This window comes from Peromyscus leucopus, chromosome 6 (assembly GCF_004664715.2).
Source record: "Peromyscus leucopus breed LL Stock chromosome 6, UCI_PerLeu_2.1, whole genome shotgun sequence".
NCBI classification, from domain to species: Eukaryota; Metazoa; Chordata; class Mammalia; order Rodentia; family Cricetidae; genus Peromyscus; species Peromyscus leucopus.
Genome location: NC_051068.1, coordinates 112533077 through 112559950, shown reverse-complemented (window position 1 = coordinate 112559950; position 26874 = coordinate 112533077). Strand labels below are relative to the sequence as shown.

The window sequence follows — 26874 nt, the reverse complement described above, 5'->3', positions numbered from 1 at the left end:
CTGAGAAGCCCCTGTGTTGAAGTGTCTCAGGTACTTGAGGAAGGGCACTGCCTTTCTTACCTACTGGCTGTGTTGATCACAGCAGTTCTGCTTTGAGCAGTTTTCCGTGTTGGCCTATATACCAGCCTTGTAAGAAATGATGGGTTGTAGTATTAGGAAACAACAGAGAGAGGAAGAGGGAGCTCTGGTAAAGACTCACACAGCCTTGCATTCCTGTGCCCTGATGTGTTCCACCCTCTGCTCTAAGATCAGACCCTCCTGTGTAAGCAGGCCAGGGTTCTCCTGCTGTGGAACCAGCAACAGAATCCTTCAGAAAGCCATCTTCTTAGAATGTCGACTTTTTCTGTTCCTCATCTAAACTTCATGCCTTTTGATGCCAGTGTTTCCTCTGCCGTCTTTCTAAGTGGAAGGTATTTGGTTTCCTAAGTGCAACAAACCCCCGAGCCTGTTTTGGGGTAAGTGCCTTTATTTTACACTGGTATTCCAGATCATTCTCTCTCATCTCTCTTGCTTTTAATCTCAGGTCATGAGGTATCACCTGATACCTACATTACTTCTGTACGTATCTTCATGTATCTAGGCTATTGTCATTTTATCCAGCACAACTTCTAATTATATTAATAACCATAAAGATGACACATCTGATTTCTTCCCCTCCTCCCCACCCTAGTACTGTATCTACCTATAACAATCCCTGTCCTCTTAGGTCAAACATCCTTTGTAGAGGTTTTCAACATTGGCTTCACAGTAGGGTAACTTGGAGAATGTTTCTAATATATCAGTTCTAAATTTGACACAGAAAATAAATCTCCTCCCCCCTGCTAAAAAAGAAAAAAACGATTCTCAGTCTAAAGAGTTCTACCCTCAGTGTTTTTAAATCTCTCTCAAGGGTTATAAGTTACTGTTAGATTACTGACTTTCAAAATGAGATCTCTAGACTGACAGTGCTAATACCACCCTAGAAACAAGATGGATTGCACAATCTCATGCTCTGCCCACCCAGACATACTGATCCAAGTCAGGCATCCACACATGAGCTCCAGGGCACCTTTGTGTACATTTTGGAAGCATTAGTGCGACTTTTGTCCATATCACTATGAGTCACCTAGCTGTGGGTACAATGTCCACTTACCCTCTCCTTTTGCCACTTTCTGTCTTCCATGCTTCTTTTCTCTAGGAGCCATTACTCAACAGTCCTCTTCCAATTTTATCTCTCACTCTTCTGTATCATCTTGTCCGTCGTTCTTAAACGTGACCTGGCATCTACCTTGATGCACAAATCTTGCATCATGCTCCCAACTTCACTCTTTAACTTCAGGTACCTGCATGCCCTATACAGCTCTGTGTCTGGAAGCAGAACATAGATGCCCAGAGCCATTGTGAATGGGCTCATGACAAATTCATGGAAGCAGAATAAGGAGCTTTTGTTTGGCCATGTCATAATGTAGTTTTATCTCTTGGCTCCACTGTCTTAGACAACTGCTTCTTGCTTTGCCCTTCATCCTTAAACACTGCTTCCTTGTCTGTCCTTATATCATCTAACATCACAGAGACAACAGGCAATCAGGAGAGTGCCTCTAAGTTCCCAGGCTGCCTATCTACTCCTATGGCTCACTATCTGAGGGAGCTCTCTGGGTTCCTATAAGGCAACCTTGATTGGTGCTTTCTATTTCTTTATCACTCTCTTATTCAAGGGTAAATCCTAGAAACTCTCTTTGTCTTAAATCATTCAAATATTTCTCTCTCTAGAATAATTTCCATAAACAGACAAATATACTGTTATTTTTAAAAATTCCAAGCAAAACCTTGCCCTCCTATTACCACTTCTATTCAGGTTCACACTCTTCTGTGGGTCTTCTAAGAATTCCCGGAAGACTGACTTACACTTCCTATCACTCCCTGCCTTCTTCATTTTTACTGAACCCATCATAATCCTCCTCCATGTTCACATTCGTTGAGGCTGCCCTCAGTTGTGTGTGACTGTGACACTATGTGGGTAGTGCTTAGGACCCATCACACTTGCTCAGCAGCAGCGTGTAACACTGTTAGTTCCTCTCTCCTTCTTACTTGTTTTCTCTGGACACAGCACATTCCAGGATCTGTCCCAGCTCACTCATCTGCGTCACCTTTCTTGATCAAATTTGTACCACCTTAATAGTCTTGCTCTCTTCTTTGTCTCTCTTCTATACTCAGATTCACTTCCTTGGTAAGCTCATTCTGCCTTCTGCAGATGACTCTTGTACTTATTTCCACTCTAGATTCCACCCATGATCTTTGGGCTCTCATATCTGCTGTCCTGCAATGCATTCAGTAGTCTGATAGTGTTCTTCTGAACAGACTTTTGCAACCTTCTCTTCCCATTGTCTCCGTTATCCCAGACAAAGCCCTGCTCAGCCTGCAGCTCATTGAAGATACTCCTTGGGTGTCTATTTCATTCTTTCTCCCTCCAACCATTCATTATTGAGTAGTACAGCAATATTCTTACTCCTTCTCATCCACTACTATGGTGGATCCAATAAATGGTGACTTGGTCCTTCCAAGTAAAAGTCACCATTTTTCTTTTGGGTTGCAAGAAGAATCTTTCATCTTGCCTTCTCTGTTTCCTTCTGTTCCTCAATATTTTGGGAGATGTAGAAATCTCCCAAAATATGCTACATATTTCCAGACCTCCAGTGACTCCTTAGTTAATTCAGTGTCAACTCCAAATCTTTACAATGAATTAGCATGGAGTCCCATGATGCAAGAAAACCCTGGCCTTTCAGAGCTTGACTCTCACTCTTCTCATGGCATTATCTGTTAAGTATGTAGGCTCTGCTGCAGAAGACTCCATACAAACCAGTGTGCCCTTGGTGGGAAAACGCTGAATCTGCTGGTGCTGCTGCATCTGTGTGAATCAACCTCCACTGAGATGGCTTTATGCTCTCTTGTCCTCACCCTGCTTATATCCTTGTTCAGGCATCACATTTTCAGCATTTCATCTCCTGGTCAGCCTTTGAACCTTCAGCCCCCATTCATGCCTACACCCTCAAACTCTCACCTTCTTTCATTTTTTTTTTCATCTAATTTACTAAAATTTTACTAATTCTGTTTCTCTAGAAATTAAGATGCATGGATTTTTGATCTGGTTTTTGGTTGCTATGTAGCCCAAGCTGGCCTGGAATACAGGATCCTCTTGCATGTGTATTTTAAGTGCTATAATATATGGCATGGGCTACAATGCCAAGATCTTTTTTTTTCTCCCTTTTCTTTGTATCACTGCTGTTTCTTATGCTTTGAACTGGCCTATAGTCAATGCTTAGCCAGGATTTCCTTACAAATTAACGAAAACAGGACACATTGTGCAGTAAAATCTATTATACACACTTTTAGGTTCCATAAGTGGTTGACTGTCAGAATTAAGACTACATACTTTTAGTGGGGACCAGCCTTTTAAACATGATTTTAGTTAAGTAGATTTAGCAATGGCTATTTTTCTGCTGGGGACTGTGAATTCAAATCCCCAGCACCAGCTGGGTGTTGGTGGCACACATCTTTAATCCCAGCACACAGGAGGCACAGGCAGGGAGATCTCTGTGAGTTCAAGGGCAACCTGGTCTACAAAGCGAGTTCCAGGAAAGGCGCAAAGCTACACAGAGAAACCCTCTCTTATAAAAAAAAAAAAAAAAAAAAAAAAAAAAAAAATCCCCAGCACCCTTGAGGATAGCTGCCACACCTCTATGTGGCCTTAGCAGAGACACATGAGATGGAAGATGAGCTCCAGTTACTCTGGGAGACTCCCAGGACCCTGTTGCCATCTGAACCCATATCTATCTGTCCTGCAGTCAGTGTGTCTTTCTTCAAAGATGGGATGTCTGCACAGTATAAATAAACCTGTATAACTCCTGTGGATTAAATAAAGGAGGTGGTTGAGTAACTTCTATAAACTTATCTAGAAACAGAACTGTTGCAAAATAGCTTTCTAAGAAGTTGGGCCTGTAGCTTCCTAAGAAGTTGGGTCTGTGCCTTAGTGGTAGAGTGCTTGTGTAGAATGATTGAGAACCAGGATTCACTCTCTAACATGGAAAAATTAAAAAAACAACAAGCAAACAAACAAAATGCAGTCTAGGTATGTATTTGAGTTGGTAGTATGTGTAGCTAGCATGTACTAAGCCCTAGCTTTGTTCCCCAGCCTACACAAACTAAGTGTGGTAGTGGGTAACTGCAAGAGAAGGTTCTCAGCTGGTGGAACAGATGTTCAAAGTCATCCCAGGCTACATGATAAGTTTTAGGCCCCAAGACACATACAAAACTCTGTTTCAAAAAGGAAAAAAAATATTAATCTGTGGTTTCACCCCATTTGCAAACCCTGATTATAGACTGTGTGTAGGCAATGTGTCAAGTGCTGGAGATCAGATCGTTGAGAGCCTGCTGATAGAGTTCTCTACAGAAGAGAGGTGGTATATGCATGATTGCAACAGGATATGTGTTAAAATGAAGGGAGCCCAAAGCTGAAAAATATGGAGAAGGGCCCTTGAAGTGTGCAGTGGACACTTTAGTTGCTTTTGGTGATGGGGATATTTAAGGAAGGGCACATGCTTGGGTATAGGATGCAGAACTTAGATGATGGTATGTGGAAAGAAGAGTATGAAACAGACTCTGCAGTTTCTGGTTTGGGCATCTGTGTGCAGAACTGTGTTATAGAAGACAGAAACAATCTGAGGGCTAACATAATGAGTTGTGGTTGGCCCAATCTCATGAAAAATCCATGCAGGAGGGCATGGTGCTGGCAACAGTTTAGTTTTCAAAATTGTATTGCTTTTTTGTAAACAGTGAGTTTTAAAACACGTAAATCCTGATGACTTTTTCTTGGGTCAGCTTTACCTTAACATTAAAAAAATGGAAGGTATTGATTTAAAAGGATATTTACTGTGCAAGTGGGCTGAAATAACATTTAATTATTATTTTTGGCTTAGACAAATGTTATAGATATTATAAAAACTTAAATGTATAGAAGAGAAAAATACATGAAATTCTATTTATCATGTAAAAGACTATCTGAGTCAGCAAGAGAATTCAATATGCAAGAGCTGTAACATCTAATTTTAAAAAAAAATATGTTTCATGTGCTAGCTCCAGAATTAGCAGTGCCAGAGAAAATTTCTCCCCCATTTTGAAGTAATTCCTCGGATATATTATATATAAAATTATTTTTAAAAAACCAGCAGCTTTCATTGTGTTATGTTTTTAGCATGTTGAATAGTAATAAATTAAATTGTTCCAATGATATTTCTTCACAATGCAATCTTGGTTAGTCAAGTGTCAAAACCTGCTCTGGCCTCTAATTCTCTTCATATTTCAGTTAGTCCCACATTTTTCTCTTTTATCTTCCACCTCTCCCACTTGGCAAATGGATTTATACAACAGGGAACTCTTTCTGAGTTAGTAGTTATCTTTAGCTGTGTATAAAACACTCAAGAAGACAGAAAAATAGGTTGAAGTTCAGAAAGCGATAAAAGGTTTCTGCCACAAACCATGACTTGACACGGCTGTGGTGATGCCCTGCATCGTTCAGCTTTTGTTCTCAGGTTCAGCAACTGTAGCCTTTGCTGTCATTGAGAGACATATTTGATGTCATTTTCCCAAGTGTTTAAAAATATGGGGTTTTATTAAATGTGAAAAGAATAGCTAGGAAGCAATATCAGAATGTTGCGTTTGTATATTCTGCTGTTACGTTTGATTTGAGTCATCCCACTGTGTATAGTTGAGAATCTTCCCTTCAAAGGCAGTTCCTAACGTTTCAAAGACAAGGAATGAATTGACTGCCCAAGTTCAAAGTTGAGCTTGGACATTTTAGGTTATATGTATCTACTTTGGCTTGGCTTCCCAACTATACAACTTGTGCTGCTCATTTATAAGATGAGAATAATTCTAGGCCACATTTTATAAGGATTTTGGGATCAAATGTTCTATGCCTAACATACAATCAATAGTTTAAAATTACTATTAATATTCAATTAAGAATATACTAAAGGAGGTGAGAGTGAGACAAATGTAAAGAACTCAAAAATGAAATATATTGTATTAATCTAAAATTGCTTGAAATATGTCAACGTCTGAGTTCTTTTATCCTTCAGTGAGATTTATCTCCTTTTAAGTCACCTCCATTCACTCTTAAATGATAATCTAGCACTATGCAAGTAAGCACTGAATAGACAAATAGCTGTTTGTCAGATATTAAAATACAACTTTTAATTAACTTGAATAAATGCTTTCTAATCCTATTAGGAGATGTTATCATTGAATCAATTTCTAAAAGCATATGTAGAATGTATTTGTAGTAAAGGATATTTTATCAATATTAAATCTGATGTTAATTTCTACTTTGGTAATAGACACAAGAAATATGATAAATATATATACTCATATATATTGATAAACATACATATTAGTCATTCCTCATATATATATTTCAAGTTACCCCTCAACACTTGTTCTCTATGACATCACTCTCCTTACCCCATCTCCAATGTATGGCACATATCTCATGATCTCTATCACTTTAACTAAGCCTTCAGGGATGAGATTTCCTTCTAGTCACTTCAAAATGAAAGATGTTTAAAAATATTTTCAATGGGTACATTTTTTTTTTTAAATCAAGTGGCAATCCATTATAATCTATCCTAACGAAACTATCTCTTTGCACACACACAGGAACTGAAATTCATAATGTTAAATCTAGACATCCTGTGGTTTGTGATATTCTTGCTCTGCAGCAAGTATGCTGAGTGAGAACATGATATAGCTCTGCAAAGAAAAATCTGACATTGTGAATCCTGTTTCAACATTCAATCAAAGAACAGCAAATAAAATTACGCTCATACAATTCTAGCTGAAAGCATCAGCAAATAGGCAAGAGAGAACATTTATCCAGAAGATATAACCTGAAAGTTTATGTACCACTCCAAAAGCCATCTGCAATTCTAGGTTGCTAAGATTTTACCCTCAGAAACTGCAGCCACTGGTGATTCATATTATTTTGCTACTTAGACCTTCTGAGCCCCTTGGTCACCAACAAGGTACTCAATATTTTTGTAGCTCCCCACTGAATCTGATGTGTTTCTCCTTTTCAACAGACATGTGTAGGCCTTTTGAGCTTGTAAAAGTTACAATGTTGTTTGTCCCCATCTAGTCACTTGCTCACTCAGTCTTCAGACAGCAACTCTCTGGAGTAATGCCCATCATTCTACTCAAATTTTACTTTCAAGGAAAACCAGTCATCCTGTCTAATTTTCAAATGCAAAGGAAACTTCTCTTACTGACCTTGCTATGGCAAGTAGCTGCTCTGGATGTGTCTTGGAAAACACTATCTTCTATGTTCTACATGCTGCTATGCAAACTTCTCAGTGGCCTATTATATTCCGTTTCTCATTTACATCAGTAGCCCTTAACTTAGTGCTCCAGAATTGTCCAAGAGTCCTTTACAGCGTCTCTATGCCTAGGGCCCATTGGAAAGGCTGTGATTTTACTGATTTAAGAAGGACCCAGGCATTAAAATTTTCCAATCTCTGCAGAGAAGCCCCACTGCAACTCTGTTTGAAACCTGAAGGCTTCTGTGCATTGGATGGACATATCCTTCCTTCACTTATGGCTGATAACTTTCAAACCATCAACACCAGTCTCAGGTTTCCTTAAGTTCTATCTGTATTTCCAATTTTAGATAATTCCATCTAGATGTTCAACAAATATGAAAAGCATAACAAATGCAGGATCAATAATAATCTCTTTTCACATTGATCTCTTTTTAAACTTGATATCTTCCTGTTTATTTTAAAATAATGGAGTCAGGAGTAGTCTTTCAAGTTGAGTTTAATTCCTCTTCTACATTCTAAGATGTTCCTTATTTAACAAAGTATGTGCAGATAGTAACTATATACAATGCCATAAAATGCCCTCACTATACTTTAAAAAACCCAGTGACACAATTCAACACTTCAAAAGTGTTGAATTCTCCTAAGAGATGCTTTTGTCTAGATATTATCTGATTTGCTTATGAAAATCAATCAAGGCCACACACAATTTGTATCACTTTAAGGAACTAAATTTGAAGAATGTACAGTCAATGAAACTATTTTCCTATGATGGGGAAGATGTAAGACTCAAATAGACTTGACTGCAGTCTTTACCTCTACAAGGTGAAGCTAGAGGTTGCAGAAGGATTTAATGAGATAGCAGAGTGGAAGTATGTGGAATCAGGAGCTAGTCAATAGACTTAATGGCTTTTCCCCTGGTGCTAAACTCAACTCAGAGGCTACTGTCAAAATAGTTTTTTTAAGTGTCTCTGTTAAAGAGTATGTATCTTTAAATTTCTAATATAATCATAAAAGTAAACACTTGGGAAGAATATGGCTTTTACTTTATCACTGTAAGGAAATTCAAGAATATTAGATTCTAAATCCTCACATTGGAGGCCAGTGAGATGGCTTAGTAGGTAAGGGTGTTTTCCTTCACACTCGATGACTTGAGTTTGATCCCTGGGATCCACATGTTGAAAAAAGAAGATTGAGGACTGAGAATTGTCCTCAGATCTCAACCCACAAACTGTGTCTTACCTATGCTCCAAATAAAATAAATATATGTAACTTAAAAATCTTCCATTAGAAAACTCTCCTGATGATGGCCATGTCCATTGTTCACAGCCACAATTTTTTTTGTATTTGTCCAGAAGAGATGTTGCAATTCCAATCTTTGCGTATAAGGGTAGGTTCCCAGGTCTTGCTGTAGGAGGATCCTATGCTTAAGAATTCCCCTGATACTCTCATCACACAGTTCAATTGACTGCCCATGGGATTCTCCAAACTAATATGATTTTAGTAATGAAGATGAGTGATTCCCAACTTGATTATGAGATCCAGGATTGAAGCATACTATCCCCATTGTGTTCCTAGAAAAGGTGTATAAAACTGCCAACTCAAGTTGTGTGGTTTGATTTAAGAAACATACATTTATGGTTCTTTGATACATGGTTTTATGGTTTCATAGTTACTGGTGTTTCATAAAAGTCAGTACTACTGGCTGTATTGTTAGAGGAAGCAAGGTTTTGCAGTAAACCACTGCACAGGCTTCCATAAGTTCTGAGAGACCGCTCTGACATTTCACAACCCTCACATTTTAAACACTGCCTATTACCTTCTCCCTAAATACTTTATATTTTTTTTAGCTATACCATGGACAAAGACAGAAAAAATCTATATGGTTCCCAATAGCTTTTCTATTTAGAGCTCATAATTTCATATGGGATAAATTGTGATTGGAAACTCATTTACCCACTTTCATTCACCCCTCATTTTCCTAACCAAATACCACAATAGTTATACTAACTACTACTGACCTCAAACTTCTAGCTAATATTGTTCTTATAGCTAAGTGGGTATAAATTTGGAAGTTATTTAAATAAGATAGTCATTCAAACATTATTTCTAGTACTGCTTCATGATTTTATGTTAAAACTTCTGCTACAAATATAACTATGTTCATGTTTTATTATGGAAGAGTCAAACTCAGATATTTGGGGGTTTAGCAAAAAAAAAATTAGATTAAACCAGTAAAGCCTCTTCCTTAGTTCTTCCTTCTTCTCAGGCCCCTGAGCAAAAGGGGACTATGCCAGCATGATTCATATAAGACGAATACTGAGTACCAGTGTAAGCAACCATAACTATTTTTCTATATGCCTTTTCTGAGCTGTTGTTTTTAATTCAAAGCATCATTGTAATGGAAGAATTACGTATGAATATTGCAATTATATTTTCTGACCAAATTAATTTGTTTCTCACAAAACAATTGGGATACTATATTGGAAACCTCAATAATACAAACTTTAGGATTGTACCCAATGAGATCTTTAGATGATAAATATGCATAGTGGAATATTGTTAAATTTTGAATATATAATTATATAAACCATACTTACTAAGAAATATAAACTTTGAATCCTGAATAAATCAACAAGCTTTATGTTAGGATATTCTGTGACCACATCAAAAGATAATGAAAGGATTTCTTTTTTTTTTATAAAGAAATTTTTTATTCATTCCACATATAGATCCCCCTACTCATCCCTCCTTCTGCTTCCCCCAGCCCATCCCAATCCCCTCCTCTGAACAGGTTTGGCCTCCCATGGGGAGTCATCAAAACCCAGCACATTCAACTGAGGTAGGTCCAAGCCTCTCCCACTGCATCAAGGCTGTGCAAGGTGTCCCACCATAGACAATGTGCTCCAAAAAGCCAGTTCATGCACCAGGGATAGATCCTATTCTCACTCTCAGGGGCTTCTCAAGCAGACCAAGTTACATAGCTGTCTTGACCCTGCAGAGAACCCAGTCCTTTCCCATGCAGGCTCCACAGATGTGGATCCAAAGTTCATGAGCTCCCACTAGCTTGGTTTGGTTGTATCTGTAAGTTTCCCCATCATGGTCTTGATACCCCTTGCTCAGAGAATTCCTCATCCCTCTCTTCTACTGGACTTCTGGAGCTTGGCCTGGTGCTTGGCCATGGCTCTCTACCAAAAGTATTCTATAGATTCAATGCAATCAGCATCAAAATCCTAACACAAATTTTCACAGATCTCTAAAGAACAATGCTTAACTTCATATGGAAAAACAAAAAACCCAGGATAGCCAAAACAGTCATGTACAATAAAGCAACCTCTGGAGGCATCACTATCCCTGACCTGAAGCTCTACTATAGAGCTATAGTAATAAAAACAGATTGGTATTGGCATAAAGACTGACATGTGGACCAATGGAATTGAATTGAAGACCCTGACATGAATCCTTATACCCATGAACATCTGATTTTTACAAAGAAATCAAGACTGTGTAATGGAGAAAAGAAAGCATCTTCAACAAATGGTGCTGACACAACTGGATGTGAACATGTAGAAGATTGCAAATAGATCAATATCTATTGCCATGCACAAAACTCAAGTCCAAGTGCATCAAAGACCTTAATATAAATCCAGTTGCACTAAATATGATAGAAGAGGAAGTAAGAAGTAGCCTTGAGCATATTGGTACAGGAGATCACTTCTTAAATATAACACCAGTAGCACAGACACTGAGAGCAACAATCAATAAATGGGACCTCCTGAAACTGAGAAGCTTCTGTAAGGCAAAGGACACAGTAGATAAGACAAAATGAGAGCCTACAGAATGGGAAAAGATCTTCACCAACACCACATCTCACAAAGGGCTGATCTCCAAAGTACATAAAGAACTCAAGAAACTAGACACCAAAATATCAATCCAATTAAAAAAAATGGGCTACATCATTGTATCTCTCTCATTGCTTTCCCACTCCATCCCTGTTCCAGCTTGACCATCCCATTCCTTTATGTTCTCATCCCACATCCCCTATCCTCAATTGCCCACCCCTCACCTCCCAGTTTACTCATGGAGATTTCATCTATTTCTCCTTCCCAGGGCGATCCATGTGTCCCTCTTTGGGTCTTTCTTGTTAGCTAGCTTCTCTGGAGAGAGATACCATGATGGAGGGAGATATCACAGGGACAGAGAGAAACCTGTTGCTAGGGAAGTTGCCAGGAATCCCCAAGGATGACCCCAGATTGCATTACTATAAATAGTGGAGAGGGTGCCTGAACTGAACTGGCTTGCCCCAGTGATCAGATCAGTGAACACTCTGTCATCACAGAGCTTTTCTCCAATGACTGATGTAGGCAGATGCAGAGATCCATAGCCAAACATGAGGCAGAGCTCCAGGAGTCCAGTTGGAGAGAAAGAAGAAGGATTCTATGAGCAAGTGCATCAGGATCATGATGGGGAAACCTGCAGAGATGACCAAACCAAACTAGTGGAAACTTAAGAAAATTGGATCAATGGCTGTGGAGCCTGCATGGGACTGAACTAGGCCCTCTGCATGGCAAGAAAATTGTGTATCTTGATCTGCTTGGGGGCCCCCTGGTGGTAGAGTCAGAATCCATCCCTGGTGCAGGAGGAGGCTTTTTGGAGTCCACTACCTATGATAGGTCCACCTCCTGCAGCCTTGAGGTAGGGGGAAGGGCTTGGATTTGCCTCTACTGGATGTGCCTCCCCATGGGAGGCCTTGCCTTCTTGCGGGGAGGGGGAGTAGGAGGTGGGTTGGGAGGCAGCTGGTGGGGGAGGAGGGAAGAGGAGGATCCTTCATGAATGAAAAAAATCTTAATAAAAAATGGGCTACAGATCTAAACAGAATTCTCAACAGAAAAATCTCAAATGGCCTAAAGACATTTAAGGAACTGCTCAACAGCCTTAGTCATCAGGGAAATGCAAATCAAAACGACTGTAAGATACCATCTTACACCTGTCAGAATGGCTAAGATCAAAAACACTGATGACAGCTTATATTGGAGAGGATGTGGAGTAAAGGGAACACTCATCTACTGTTGGTGAGAGTGCAAACTAGTACAACCACTTTGGAAATCAGTATGACAGTTTCTCAGAAAATTGGGACTCAATCTACCTCAAGACCCAAATAATACCACTCTTGGGCATATATCCAAGGAAATGTTCAATCATACCACAAATGACACTTGCTTAACTATGTTCATAGTAGCATTATTTGTAATAGCCAGAACCTGGAAACAATCTAGATGCTCTTCAACTGAAGAATGGATAAGGAAAACGTGGTACCTATACACAACAGAGTACTACACAGCAGTAAAAAACAATGACATGATGAAATTTGCAGGCAAATGAATGGAACTAGAAAATATCCTCCTGTGTGAGGTAACCCAGATTCAGAATCACAAACATGGTGTTTACTTACTCCTAAGTAGATACTAGAAGTAAAGCAAAAGATAACCAGCCTACAACCCACAGCTTCAGAGACACTAGGTAACAAGGAGGACCTTAAGAGGGATACATGGAATACCCTGAGAAGGAGAAATAGAAGAGATCTCTTGAGTAAACTGGGTGTTAGGGGGAGCAATGGAGGGTAGGGGATGGGGGATAGGAGCATGGGGGAATGGGATGGTTGAGCTGGAACAAGGGCAGAGTGGGAGAGCAATGAGGGATATATCTTGATAGAGGGAGACATTGTGGGGATAGGGAGAAACCTGATGTGAGGGAGGTTCTCAGGAATCCACAGGTGGAGGGACTGGGACTACTAGCAGTGGTGGAGGGGGTACCTGAGCTGGCCTACCCTGGTGATCAGATTGGTGAATGCCCTGTCATCCTAGAGCCTTCATCCAGTACCTGATGGAAACAGATGTAGTGCAGATTTCATAAGTCTTTTCTTTATACTTGCCATGTCAACCCAAGAGTGAAGATTTTGCTTATATTACTAAATAACTTGGATACAACTTCATCTCCCTCTACAGTCTTACAAAATATAGACTGTGAATGCCAATGAAATTACAATGGGAATAACATTAATTTCCCACTAACTAGAAGCCTTTGAAGTTTAGATACATAGAAAGATATAAACAGAGATTGTTGCAAACTGGAATGTCATGGTGGCTTGTGTATATTCACAATCATTTCACTCAGTTACCAAGGCTGAATTTTGTGATTTTTTTTTCTTAGCAAAACTTTTTATAACAATGAAGCCAAATTATTTTGAGAATTTTAAATGCCTCTTACTAGAAATTTATTTATTTTGATAGAGATAAATAAATATATAACATAACTACATTTTTACCAATAGGGCTATGCAATTTTTTGTTGTATAAAGGAAGAAAAGATGCCTTAAATTCTTTGCAGAGAACCTTCTCATTTTGTGAAAGGTATTCAGTCCCTCAATGGTCACTAGCACCTGTACCCTTTTAACACAAAACTTGCTGACCCTTGGATTGATTAAGGTAGTATCTAATCATATATGCCAATATAAGAAGCCAAGCACCTTATACATTTCTATTCTCCTCCCCTGTGAAAGACAGATGTGTTGTGTCTAATTATTCACTGATTGGTATCGGGAGAAACATTAACATAATTGGCACATTTGTCCTAATTAACCAAGGAAACTGCCACATGCCATCCAAGATGAAAAAGTGACTCCAGCAACCATTATGTAGGAAAATTCACATCTATCAGAGAGGTTATATTGTTAATAGCAAATTGGGGACCACTGTGCTAGAACACTGCACTAGAAAATGACACAACAGAATTCTGAAGTGTGTGCACACCTATGAGAGTGGGGATTTGGCAGAGAATAGCATATAGGTACATTAATCAAACAAATGGGAAAAGCAATTATTGGGCAATTATCAAATGCACACTCAGCCAAGCTAAGCTTCTCAAAGGTACATTTGCTAGCTTCTGGGAGTCTGCTGAGTTTCACTGATTGGTTTACAAGTGACAAGTCTGAAGTATTATTGTTATTATTATTATTATTATTATATCATTTGATTGCTTTTACCTCAAAATACAGTAGATTTTAGAAAATATGAGCAGTTTTTATGAGCTTTAGTAATCACATTGTAAACAGAACCCACTAGGTCACTGTTTAAGGGTTGGCATTACTGTCATTTTTTCCAGATATTTCTCAAGGGAATAATTCAGTTTGAGCTGTACTTGCAGACCGGTTAAAATACAGATGCTGATGAAGTGGTTGTGTGGGGGGTGGGAGTGCCTACAATTTTACCTAAGAAGCTCTCAGATTGTGTCCACATAGATGAGCTATGCACCACATCCTAGAACAAGGCTTTGATGACTCTAAAAGACATCTATAGGGAATTAGCATTCTGTATGGCCCCACAGTGGTGTTTGGCTTAACCTATGCACAGATTTGAAGTTGCAGGATTCTTTTCTTTCTTTCTTTTTTGCTTGCTCCATTGGCAATAGATATCTTACTGTCCCTTTTGAATGTCTCAAATAACCAAGAAAGCATTCCAACAATGGTAGGCCACATTGGCCATGCAGCTATTTGCTTCTCAAATTTGCAGTAAAATAAACATTCATTTGCTTCTTCTTTGACAGCCATTATTCAAGATTCTTTACACCCTTTAGTAGGGCTGTGAAAATAAAGGTATTTTATGTGCTCAAAGAAGTGTTAGTCTTCATGCAAGTTGAAATTCTATCTTTAGGCAATTGTAAAAATAAAATGGGCAAAGAACTGAGAAATTCAAATGGAAACGACAGTGACATTTTGCTCAGTTGTTGTAACTTCTGCAGAATGAAGGGTTTTGCCAAGAAAGGGAATTTGTTTTCCTCCCTTAATTGCACATATGTCTGGCTCATTGCTTTTGAGAGCTGAATGTACACAGACCATATTGTGGAGGCGAACTAGTCTTCAATTCTGTAAACTTCTAAAACTGAAGTTAGACCATGAAGAGATAAAAGCAAATGGACAAAGAACTTAAAGTAATAAAGTCTAATTGAGAAATAAAATTAAAAACCAGAAAAAGTCCCAAAGTTGAATGACTATATATGATACCACCACACACGAGAACAAATAAGCCTAAATTGTGTTTAAAAAGCTAAATTTTTGACAATAAAACAGCTATAAATAGACAAGCCCATTGATCAATTACTAGTTTATTACTACTTTTTCTAAGAACTTGACTTCCAGATAAGTAATTCACAGCCTTTCTATTTACCAATGGAAAGTATTCAGGACTGCGCTGTCTGACTATCATCAGGAAATGCGAACCTTCTGTTCTCTAGAGATGTCTTTTCCCATCCACGCTGACTAAGGTAAGTACAGACTTCAGGCATATGGACAGTCTTTGAAATCCCAAAGCAAGAGAGTGATCAAAAATACAAGATGACTTTTCACTTTCAATAAATAAATGTCTTGAAAATAAAGGTCCCTCTGCTCTGTTATCATGAGTCTCTTCGGGGCTGGCTCATTGCTGAAGCACCGATGGTAATAGATGTAAAAAGAGACTCACTCCGTCGACCACTTGTTGCATGTCATCCATCTACAAGGAGCTCATGCTAGTAGGTCTGCTGAAGGTGGACACGGAAGATTTCACTTTCTCAAGACAGAACAAATCATTTACACATTTTCTTCATTTTGGAAAATCATATTTAAATGGCATATTCAGAAAAATATGTATGTCTTGTGTTTTCCCACTTTTCCTCTTACTTTCTACTTTTACCTTAGGATATGCAACTATTTTCTTTTGTTTGAGCATTGATGAGAGCCAAGCAAGGGCCCTAAGTAGTATTCTTGACCCTATTGTTATACTCTGATAATCTCTTTTCTAGGGTATAGTAAGAGTGATCTTTGAAAGCCACATATCACGGTGGGAAAATTCCTAGTTTAAAATCTCTGATGGCTTTTCACACATTTAAAGATGCTCCTGAGTGGCTTGTCATGTCCATAGTCCCTGAACTCTTCTTTCCCTGACACTGAATGTCTTCCTGTCATTGGCTCTCAGAGGAGAGCTTCCTTCTTTTGAAAACATCAGCTCCTGAGGGGATTTGTGCCACTACCTCTGCTGCCTGGAGCTTTCTGACCCAGTTCTTTTCAAGACTGGCTCCTTCGTGTTGCCCAGATCTTAGCGCAAATTTGTCTCTTCAGAGAGACTTTCCTTGAACCCTCTCAACCCCCAACAATCACCTCATATGACTTTGTGTTTTGTTTTCCTCTCTCATGTAACTGACCTTGACTGATTCCTTTTAACTGCGGTTACCTGAAAATGACTTCTTTCTGCCTTTTTGTTTTCTCTCTTCAGAGCAATCATATGACTACTGGGTGCACAGTGAAACTATAAGAAATGTTTCTGGAATAAATGGATTGATGATAAAACACAGAGTATGCATTTGGCATCAATAACCTTTAAGGAATCAGTAGGCATGTTGGGAAATTGAACCTGGAATCTGTAGCTGGTAAGACAATGTCTTTTATAGCTTACATTTGTTATGTAAATTGATGTCTTGAATGTTAATTTTGTCATTAACTTAAATTTACATAGATGAGCTCAGTCTATGCAATATTAGAGACAGATTAAGAGAAAAGTACCATAAAGGTGTAACAGTAGAAAATATTCAAGGAACAATGCAAAGCTTAAAATGACCAGTGTGAAAACACAAGATTTTGAATTTTTTTTCTAATTTTCCAAGCTGTTATACACAAAAGAGGAAAAAATTCCAACAGGTATGTATAGGCAGTGAAGCAAGGTTCCTTCTCAAGTGAGGACCAAGCTCTTTATTTCTCTCTGAGCCTCTCTTCCCTGCAAAGAACATGATGCCCAGCTTGGTAGACAATGCTCCTGGCAGGGAATTCATCTCCACCAATTCTGAGGGGTGGCATGGCTCGTGAGGTACTGTTCAATGGCTGGATTAATAAGCAATTCGACGGCAGGCAACCTGATGGTGCACATTTGGGAGCTCCTCTAGCTGCCATAGTTTTTGGTCTTGTCAGTATCTACTTAAAAAAACCTGTTTCCTATTTATCATGACTAAACTCAGCAAAATAATCTATTCTTTCACACTTCACCCCATATTTTCCCACTCACTAATTAGAGATGCAAATGTTGATAAATAAGAAGGCAATTTTAAAGTACAACTGGGTCAATAAGTTGAACACTGTGCCCTGTTCCTCCAATTAAAGTCCTATGAGAAATAGCTCAATTATAATTAGGGAAGCAATTATCCCCTTGTTAAAGGTGAAACAAATCACAGGTTTTAGTGAAAATTTTTGTTTTGTTCTTTCTATCATGCCAAAAACCCTGTATCCATTGATGGTTTGATCCAGTGATCCCTGAAAGGAGTAATCTGATGAGATAAAGTGTCTCAGGCTTCCTGTGTGATAGTAACATTTTCTAGGCATGGACTTAAATGAGCAGAGAGGGATTAATTTCATAGAGAGTTGCTAATATGCCTTGGGAACAGCCCAGCACCCACTCCATAGCATATTAATTTTCTTGCTCCTTCAGGGAGAAAGTAGAGAGACTTGTCATTGAAATGGAGTCAAATGCCATCAGAAAAGGAAAGAGTCATTTCTGGATTGATCCTAGAAAATGGGTTATGAAATATCATGCAATATTACCCAACAGTATTCCTGGGATTAGTTTTTCTTTCTTTCCAATTATCTAATTTTTTATTTTAGTGAGAATATTATGAGTATCTCCTGTGATCTTTGTGCAGAAGATTCTTCCAAATATCCTTTTATTCCTAGTCCTGCTCTGAGCGTTTAGACTAAAGAACCCCATCATCTCACAAGGGGTTCTCTAAATGAGATTATATCTTATTTTTTAAAATTTATTTATTTATTATGTATACAGTGTTCTGTCTGCATGTATCCCTGCAGGCCAGAAGAGGGCACCAGATCTCCCCATGGATGGTTGTGAGTCACAACGTGGTTGCTGGGAATTGAACTCATGACCTCTGGAAGAACGGCCAGAGCATTCTTATCCTTTGAGCCATCACTCCAGCCTCTATAAATGGGATTGTATCTTAATAGGAGACAGGCATCATTCTTCCAGTAATTTATTTTTCCTAAAGGGTAGCCTCTTCATTGTATCCAAAGTGCCCTTTTTTAAAAATTAGATTTAATTTACCTTGAGAATCTATTATGACCTGTAATTTGCTGTCATTAGAGATAAAATAAGAACCCAAATTTGTGTTCTTTATCTCCTCACAGTATAGTCAGACAGAAGAGTAAATAGATGAATTTCCACATAGTTATAAAATCACAGAATATAGGAGCTGCCATATATCCAGCCACACATTTACTCACACCAGGTGTTAATTGCTAAATCAGCTCTGAATATGTTGCCAAATAACTGAGTGTCCCTCATTCTTTTATTCTGACTGGCTCCTTGGCATCCCTTGACTATGAATTATCCACGGATGACATTATGTATTATGACAATACAACACAAGGTTCTTAGGACTCTGTGCCTTTGCTTAGGAAGCTGTGTAGTCATTAAATATTTTTAAACCTTCCCTAGTCAAACAGAAGAATATTGAAAGAAAGAATGTAGAAAGGAGGTTAGAGGGAGAAATATTAAGGTCTAGAGTTCTGAAACCCTAGTCTTTTGTTCCTGGGATTGAAACATTTTACTAAACCGACTAGTCCTAAAAGGCATTCAAAGTCACTGTCCCCCTGAGGGGATTAACTATAAATAAGTGTTGACTGGTCCTTTCTTTACTCAAGACTTACTATTTTTGCCCCTTGGGCTCTGAAAAAAAAGAGATCTATGAACAGTAACCTCTGCTTCAATTTCTTCCTTGGGATAAAATCCATTGGCTGTTGGACTCTTGGCAGCAGGAGGAGCAGAGGGGTGACAGGAACTAATGACTGGAGTGGAGTGAGGAGAGCAGGACTTCATGACGTTTGCCAGTACTATGCTTTGAAGTGAAATGTTCCCCATGGGCTCATGTGTTCGAGAGCTTGGTCCCCAGCTAACAGTTCTGTTTTGGAATGTTGTACTTTTTGGAGGTGGATGCTTAATGGAGGAAGTGGGTCACTGGGGGGCGGGGCGTGGGCATTGGGGTTTGTTATACTGGGGTAGATGGGCATTGGGGTTTGAAATGCCTACCCTACTTCCTGTCCCTTTTTTTCTGGATGTAGCTGCAATGTGAGCAAATGTCTCCTGCTTCTGTTGAAACGCCTTCCCCATTGTTTTTGACTGTATGCCCTCAAACTATAAACTTAAAACAAACCCCTTTCCCTAAAGTTGCTGCTTATCAGGCATTTGGCCCAATAATAACAGAGTAATATAGCAGGTGATTTGATTAGCATTATCAGAAGGCAAAGTTTTGTTTTAAATTTAAAATGCTACATTTATCTGTAGCACTAATGGTCTCCAAGCAAACCAATGGCCACAGAATATAGGAAGCACCTTGGTGACTCTTCACCAGAAGTTCCTCCTCCATGTATCGCAGAATGGTTAGGGTGAGCAAAGTCCAGTGACTATAATATTGAGTTCAGTCTTCTTGGAATTAATAACATAATATAATAATATAAATAATGGTTGATAGTCTTTTATGGCTTTAGATAGGTTTAAGTAGTTTTCATGCACTAAGTTATTAAATACCACAAATACAGGGTGCATAAATAATATCATCTTCCTTATATGACTGAAAAAGCTGGGTACAAAGGATTTAAATATCTTGCCTAAAGTCAGAGGGTAAAACATGATCATGCTTGGATTTAAACCTGGAGTTTATAAGGAAATCAGCTGCTGCTCCTTAGAAGAGACTACAGGACACCCAAATGGGAGAAACCCATTATCATCATGTGAACAATGCCTATGACATTATATGCACAAATGCAGTGTAATCATAACACAGATTGTTTTTTTAAAGCTGGATGGTTTAGATAGCTAAAAGGAAATTACTATTTCCTGATAATCTGCAAGAACTTATCTTCCTTCATGAAGCCAGTCACATGCATGCAAAACAAAGATCAACTGACTTGACAGCCCTGTGTTCATTGTCTGATTTTCTCTTGGAAGCAGTTGCTTTGGACAGCAGCAAAGCATACATCTATCTAGGCTGACCTCCTCATAGCTGATCTAATGATCATAAAACACATGAATTTTACCTGCTGGTTTTATATTAAGATCAACATCTTATTTTATGTCACTTTTGTACTTTCAAAATCCTTAAACAAATAAATGAAAATAAAATACCAAATGCATTTTTTATTGAAACTAAAATGATCAAATAATCTTTTATCTCCCAAGCTATCTTTCATCCCTTTATTTTTACAATTTTCTGTTGCTCTTGAGCAAACAGCAGCTGGAAAGTGTCATGTTAAGGCATCCATGGGCTTTCTGATCTTGGTGATTTTAATGGTGTTAAAAAGAATCTACACAGGAGTTTATTAGCCTGCTTTTAAGCATGTATGTTTGATCTCTCTTCTTAATGAAAAAAATAGAAAGAAAAAGTAATATGTATTAAATATAGTTCTTAAATGTCAAATGGGTATATGATTTTTGAGCCTGCCAAATGTTAATTAGGCTCTTCCCCACTGATGATACACATAAAATTCATAGCCAATTAGTTTGAAGTCATGAATCTTTACTCCTTGACAAAGTGAACTACTTTGTTGAGCTGGAAAAAAAAAAAAAGAGTAGGATTTTTCTGTAAGACTTTTCAAGAGCCAGCTCCTGAGGACATTTTAAGTTGCCTTGAGTGCCTTGAGTAAGCAAGGCTATGCATGCCCGTGCTGCTCACTGGGTGGTTAGAGTAGAAGCCAGATTACAGATGCCCATGATGCTGTTAGGATGTTTAGAACTTTACAGTGGGTTTTGGAAGAAGTTTGCCTTGGAACTACAAGTAAGGAGACAGATGCTCCACTGCACAACTAAAATGAAATGTTGGACAGAAAAGAGTGTCCATCATTTCAGTCATACTAAATCATAGCCTGTGTTTTGGGGATGCAAGATGTTGATATGGTATTGTGTGATAGTGAGTGATAATCATGTAATTTCTGATATGGTACAGAAGAGTCCTGAGATGCCAATTACAAGGGAAAATAGTTATCATTTTGTTCAGAGTAAGAAGGAAAATACGTGGTTTTGCAATTGAGGAACAGAGATATAAATATTATGATAGAAAATGGAGTTATTTTGTGTATACTTTCAAATAATTTGTTGCCAGTATTAACTCAGAAGAACCAGATGCTTAGTTTTGCTGTTGTGGGTCTGACTACCTCAGCTGATTTCTACTTCGTACCAATATTTGAGACTGAAAAGCTATGAGAAATCCAACAGTAAACGAACTATTTATAATTATCCACCAAAAAGTTTCAATATTATTATTATTTTGATTCTTGGAGAGCTAGATTTTCAAGAGTTTATTGTATGAAAAATGAGCTGATCCATGCCCACTAGATCCATATTTACTTCTGAATGACAACTGGCATGTGTCTCTTTCCATATATGCAATACAGAGTAAATCTTCTAAATGACTTTATGAAGCTTGGAGACTAGCAAGGACCCTTAACAAATAAACAGCCATGTTACTTGTCAAATGAAAGTGTGTTTGAATTTGTAGAGCCCTGTAGATAATCATGTTGGACACTATAAGGTAGTCTTCCGTTAACATATAAAAGGAACATTGTTTTAGAGATTGGAGCTATTTGTTAACAAATAAAAGACATAGTATTAGTTTCCTTCAACAGGATGTTGCAGTATTATGGTGAGTGTCCCCAAGAGAGCATGCATTCTCCTCTGGGTCATACAAGGCAATTTCTCAAATACAGCCCCTTTCAAAGAGCAACACACTGGTGCTAATAAAAAGTCATTGCAAAAATAAGATCCATAATACTTCATTAGCCATCCAAAGGCTTCATTTAAGCAGAACCAAAACAATGCATAAAATAATAGAAATACTGCTGGATGAAAGTGATCATGTTTGTGACAGTGGATATACTTTTTTGATCTCTATGACGACATAATAGACTTAGAAACACCTATGTGCAGTAAAGGCTCACAAGACAGACACGTCTTTCTTATACTAACTTTTTTGTTTTTACATCATCTGGAACAGTAATACAACTGATGGCACGTTTAGTCATAGCATCTCTTTCGTTAGGTGCCAGATGAAGTAAAACACTGTTTCTGATTGTTTTGAAAGAGAATGATAAAATTAAACCATGCTGCCGGTGGCTTTGTCCAGTGGGGCATTCTAATTGACTCCCGAGTCATTAATCAGTTCCTAATCAATCTGTTTTGCCAGCAGCAGGCAGTTAGGACTCCATTACCAACCATTCATCATGCCATGCCCTAATTCACTGCACCATTAGCCATGGATTAGGCCTCTGTTAGAAGAACTAAGTGCCAACTGCTAAATGCAATGCATTTTTGTTACCTCAGCTACTGGGATCCCTTCAGGTGGCCGACACTGGAGTAAGACTTCCTGTTCCAGGGACACTTCCTTTCCCAAGGGTTCCTGCTCAAATGTCTTCCGTAGATCTAGAAGGTTCAGGTGAAAAAGTACATGTCAAAACTAAATAACAAAAGTATTCTTACAGAAAGTGCCCAAACTTCCCCGGTTTTGTATTTGACATCTTTATAGTTTATCCATCTGTTGATATTATATCATAATCTGAGAAGTATTATTCTATGTGCAAGAAATTATGAAAGTTAAAGGCTCTTAACTGTACTAACTTTAAGCATCAATAAAATCCTTTTATAGTTAATTTAATAATTACTGAAATCCATTAGTTGCACTTTATTATTTCTTGAATCTTAAGGATAGAGTTCTTTATGTACATAAATATTTTTCTCCTACAATTGATATTATTAAGGTTGTAGTAACTCCAGGATATTTTTACTCATAAATCAAAAGTGAGCTTCTGTTCAGGTTGGAAAATAGGACTCTTTGAGCATCCATAAATAAGATATAGAACTTCTGAAAATGTCTTAAAAATACAAGAGAAAACAGAGAATGGCTACTGAGAATAGTCTAGAAAGAATTTAATTTCTAATCATGTAGCCATTTTCAATGAGAAAATTAAGTATTCATTTCTTCTCAAACATGCCAAGTACCTAATTATGTGCTTGTATGGCCAGAGCTATTATAGCAAGATGCAGCAGCTTTAGAAAATACACAGAGATGATGAAAATGTCTGAAACCAGCCTCTCATCTTACAAACATCACTGGTATACTGTAGGAGATAGCTTTAACTAACACATCCTGAATGCAATATAATTATTTTGTTTTAATGATTTGGCTTTAAACGTTAAATAAATTTTATCTACTTTTTTCAAGTAAAATATATTCAGGACATTTTTAAGAACCTCTAGAATTTTACTTTGTATGTACAGCTCAATACTTTAAAATACAGCAGTATCTTTTAAGTTTAACCAGTGAGTTTCAATAAAGAATTAATGCTCTGTTCTTTCATCTATATCCTTGACAAATATATTTGAATCTGTAAGTACCATTTTTGCCTACTGAACTACAAGGTGGAAACTCAGACTCTAGACATGTACCCTGGTTAGTTACTTCTAGAAAGCACCATCTAGAAAACGTCACCAAGGGAAAAAGAATCACTTACATGTTTGCTATATTGTTAGATTACTTGACAGAAGAAACTCTTCCAAGATTCACAGTTGTAAGAAAATCATGGATGGATGTGAACTGAGATAAGACAAAAGCCTCTCCAAAGGATGAGAGAAGTACTATCAGAGGGGCATTTGTGATAGGATTATCAAGAAACTGAGTGCATTGTTAAGGTGAATATTTAGAATCCACATGATTATCATTACTTGAATGATATCTCAACTATATTTCTGTTTCACAAATGAAGAATATTTTCATTAAGTTATCCATAATCTCACTGCAAAACAATTGGTACTATATTGGAATTGTTAGCCTTTAATTTATATGTCTTGCCATCCCACACACTTCTCCTAATCCTTTCTCACCCATTTATGCTCCCACAGGAATATAAAAATATTCTCTTTGTTACAATAACTGATGTTTGTTTTTTGATCTGCACCGAGGTGAAGGTTTTGGTAGACATGGCTGCCAATAAAAAAAATAGTAGCTAATAACTTTTATAGGATAAAACACTATCTGTATGGTGTGTCTTATTTGCATAAAATGACTCTGAGAACGTTCCATCTATCCTGAAATAAAGCAGAGGCAAAAATGACTAGAATTTGTCCTTAAATTAATAACATACTGACTTGATTTCACTTAAATTTATCAGCATGTATAAATGGGCTAACTAAGAAGAAAAAACACATATATTCAAACAGTTAAAGAAATTTCACTTTATATTTAAAATTACATGCTTATGGTAGACATTTGATGAGATGTTTAAGGTAAAGATGTGTCAGATACAGAAATAAGATTTAGAAGATAAGCTGAGGCTTGAGTCACCTGCCATATTACTCTTAGGATGACAGATGGATTACAGCAGTAGTGAGGAGTCAGAGCTAGGGACCAGCTTGTGTAGACTGGTGGATAAGAGGGCCATAGACTCAGTAGATAATTGACAACAGAAGAGGAGAGAGATTCTTCAATGTATGTAGATTATAGCTTCAGGAGATTTGGGTATTTAGGGAGTGTCAGCAGGTGAGATCGTTGCTATATTTGATGTTGTTGCATTATATCACAATCCAAAGTATTGAGTGGGGCAGCAAAGTAGGGAAGAAGACAACCCTCCCTTGTTACATATTGAGCTCAGTGTTTTTATAGGATGCTCAAACGGAATTGTTCAGTATGTTAAGGCCATAGTTTAGAATCCACAGCACTATTAAATCTGGAGACTTTGTCATTTCTTTGTGAAGCTGTTCTTTACATAGCAGTATGTTTATTGTCATTACTTATCTCTACTCGCTATATTCTAGAACTACCTTTCTCTGATATGACAAAATAAATAGGCACAGAAAATATCAAATGTTTAATGGGGTGACCATCTCCTGCCCTGAGAAACACTTAGTGGGTTTGGTTGTCTCAGCAGAGGCTGAATCACTAGAACTCAACGCTTCTGACAGGGGACAGAGCAGAGCATCAAGAAAAGAGGACAGAAATTAAAGCAGAAGGACTCCCCATCCAAAAAAAATGAGAGAGTGAATGGAGAGGTGGGAGGAAATCCAAAGAGGAAAGTGCCAGAGAGGCCACAAGGAACTAAAATTTAAGGAGGGGGGAGGTCAACAGCAGGATGTAGCACAGCTGTAAAGCGAAGTCATTAGTTTGGGAAGTATTAGGGACCCGGAGAAATGAACATAATGAGCATCTACTTTATTTTCTCTGATTAAGGGACAGTGGGTTTTGAGTGCAGCATGCTGTAATTTTTGTTAGGATATAGTACAACTTTTAACAAAGTATTTAAATTTCTGCCATATGAGTGCACGACTGTAGTCATTGATTCTTGATTGAAAAAAAAGTTTGGCATAGGAAACCTAGTACATTGGTACTTACTTAAGCGAAAAATGCATCTAAACCATTGATAGCTACATCTAATTACATTGTCATAAAGGTTGTGCTTTAGATTCCTAATAAATTTTAACTAATTTCTAAAATAACATTACATTTAACTCCACAAAGCAGTTTTGTTTTATTGGGAAAACATTTTTATTTATTTATTTTATTTTATTTTATTTTATTTTATTTTATTTTATTTTATGTGCATTGGTGTGAGGGTGTCAGATCTCCTAGAATTGGAGTTACATACAGTTGTGAGCAGCCATATGGGTGCTGGGAATTGAACCTGGGTCTTCTGAGAGAGCAGCCAGTGCTCTTTACTACTGAGCCATCTCTCCAGCCCTGAGGAAAACATTTTTAAGTTTTGATATCAAACCTCTCTTTTGGTTTGTATAAGGAACATAGGATAGACAGACTACATTGTGGCTGTGTGAGGGAGGGTGAGTAACATTCTTTACCATTCCAAGAGATGTGATAGAAGGTAGAGAGGATGCCTTGCAGGCAGAGTGAACATAAGGGTGATAGAAAAATGCGTGCTTGTCAGAAAAGAATTAGATGTAAAACATATGGTTCAGAATAATATGGGATTCATGTCAGGGGAGAAAAAGATGAATCCTGCCTTTGGACAGCCTTTAGGATTATATATAACAATATAACAATTAACAAGTTATTTCTATAAGGTCAACTTGATTTTGTTACTTATTTTACATATACATAATCAAAAATCACATACATATTTACTTATATGATTTATTTATTGATCCTACCAATTAAAAGAAAATTCAGTGTTGTTGTAAGCATGGAATCAGAGACAGGTTGACTCCTGAACATAAATATTGGCTTACTAAATCAATTAACTGAAATCCAATTAATATATGTTAATCAGACCTGCAATGACAGGGATTTCAATTGACTGTTTATGCTCAATCAAGGAATATTTTTTGAACACATGTGTGCAAAGGCTCATTTGTCATTGTAGTATTTTATGGCTGTCAATGAAGCTTTTGCACAATAGTGCGGTTACAAATTATTCATAGTATGGAAAACACCAATGCTCAGATCT

The 26874-nt window shown here is 37.7% G+C and overlaps 1 protein-coding gene across 2 annotated transcripts in view; it reads right to left on the bottom strand.

Annotated features, from left to right (window-relative positions):
- Unc5c (unc-5 netrin receptor C) overlaps positions 1-26874 on the bottom strand; it is a 369278-nt gene that overhangs the window by 82868 nt on the left and 259536 nt on the right. For both annotated transcript variants that reach the window (XM_037207138.1, XM_037207139.1), the window contains exon 4: positions 22743-22846. In XM_037207138.1, coding sequence (XP_037063033.1) covers positions 22743-22846 — 104 coding nt within the window. The remainder of the gene's footprint in view (positions 1-22742; positions 22847-26874) is intronic.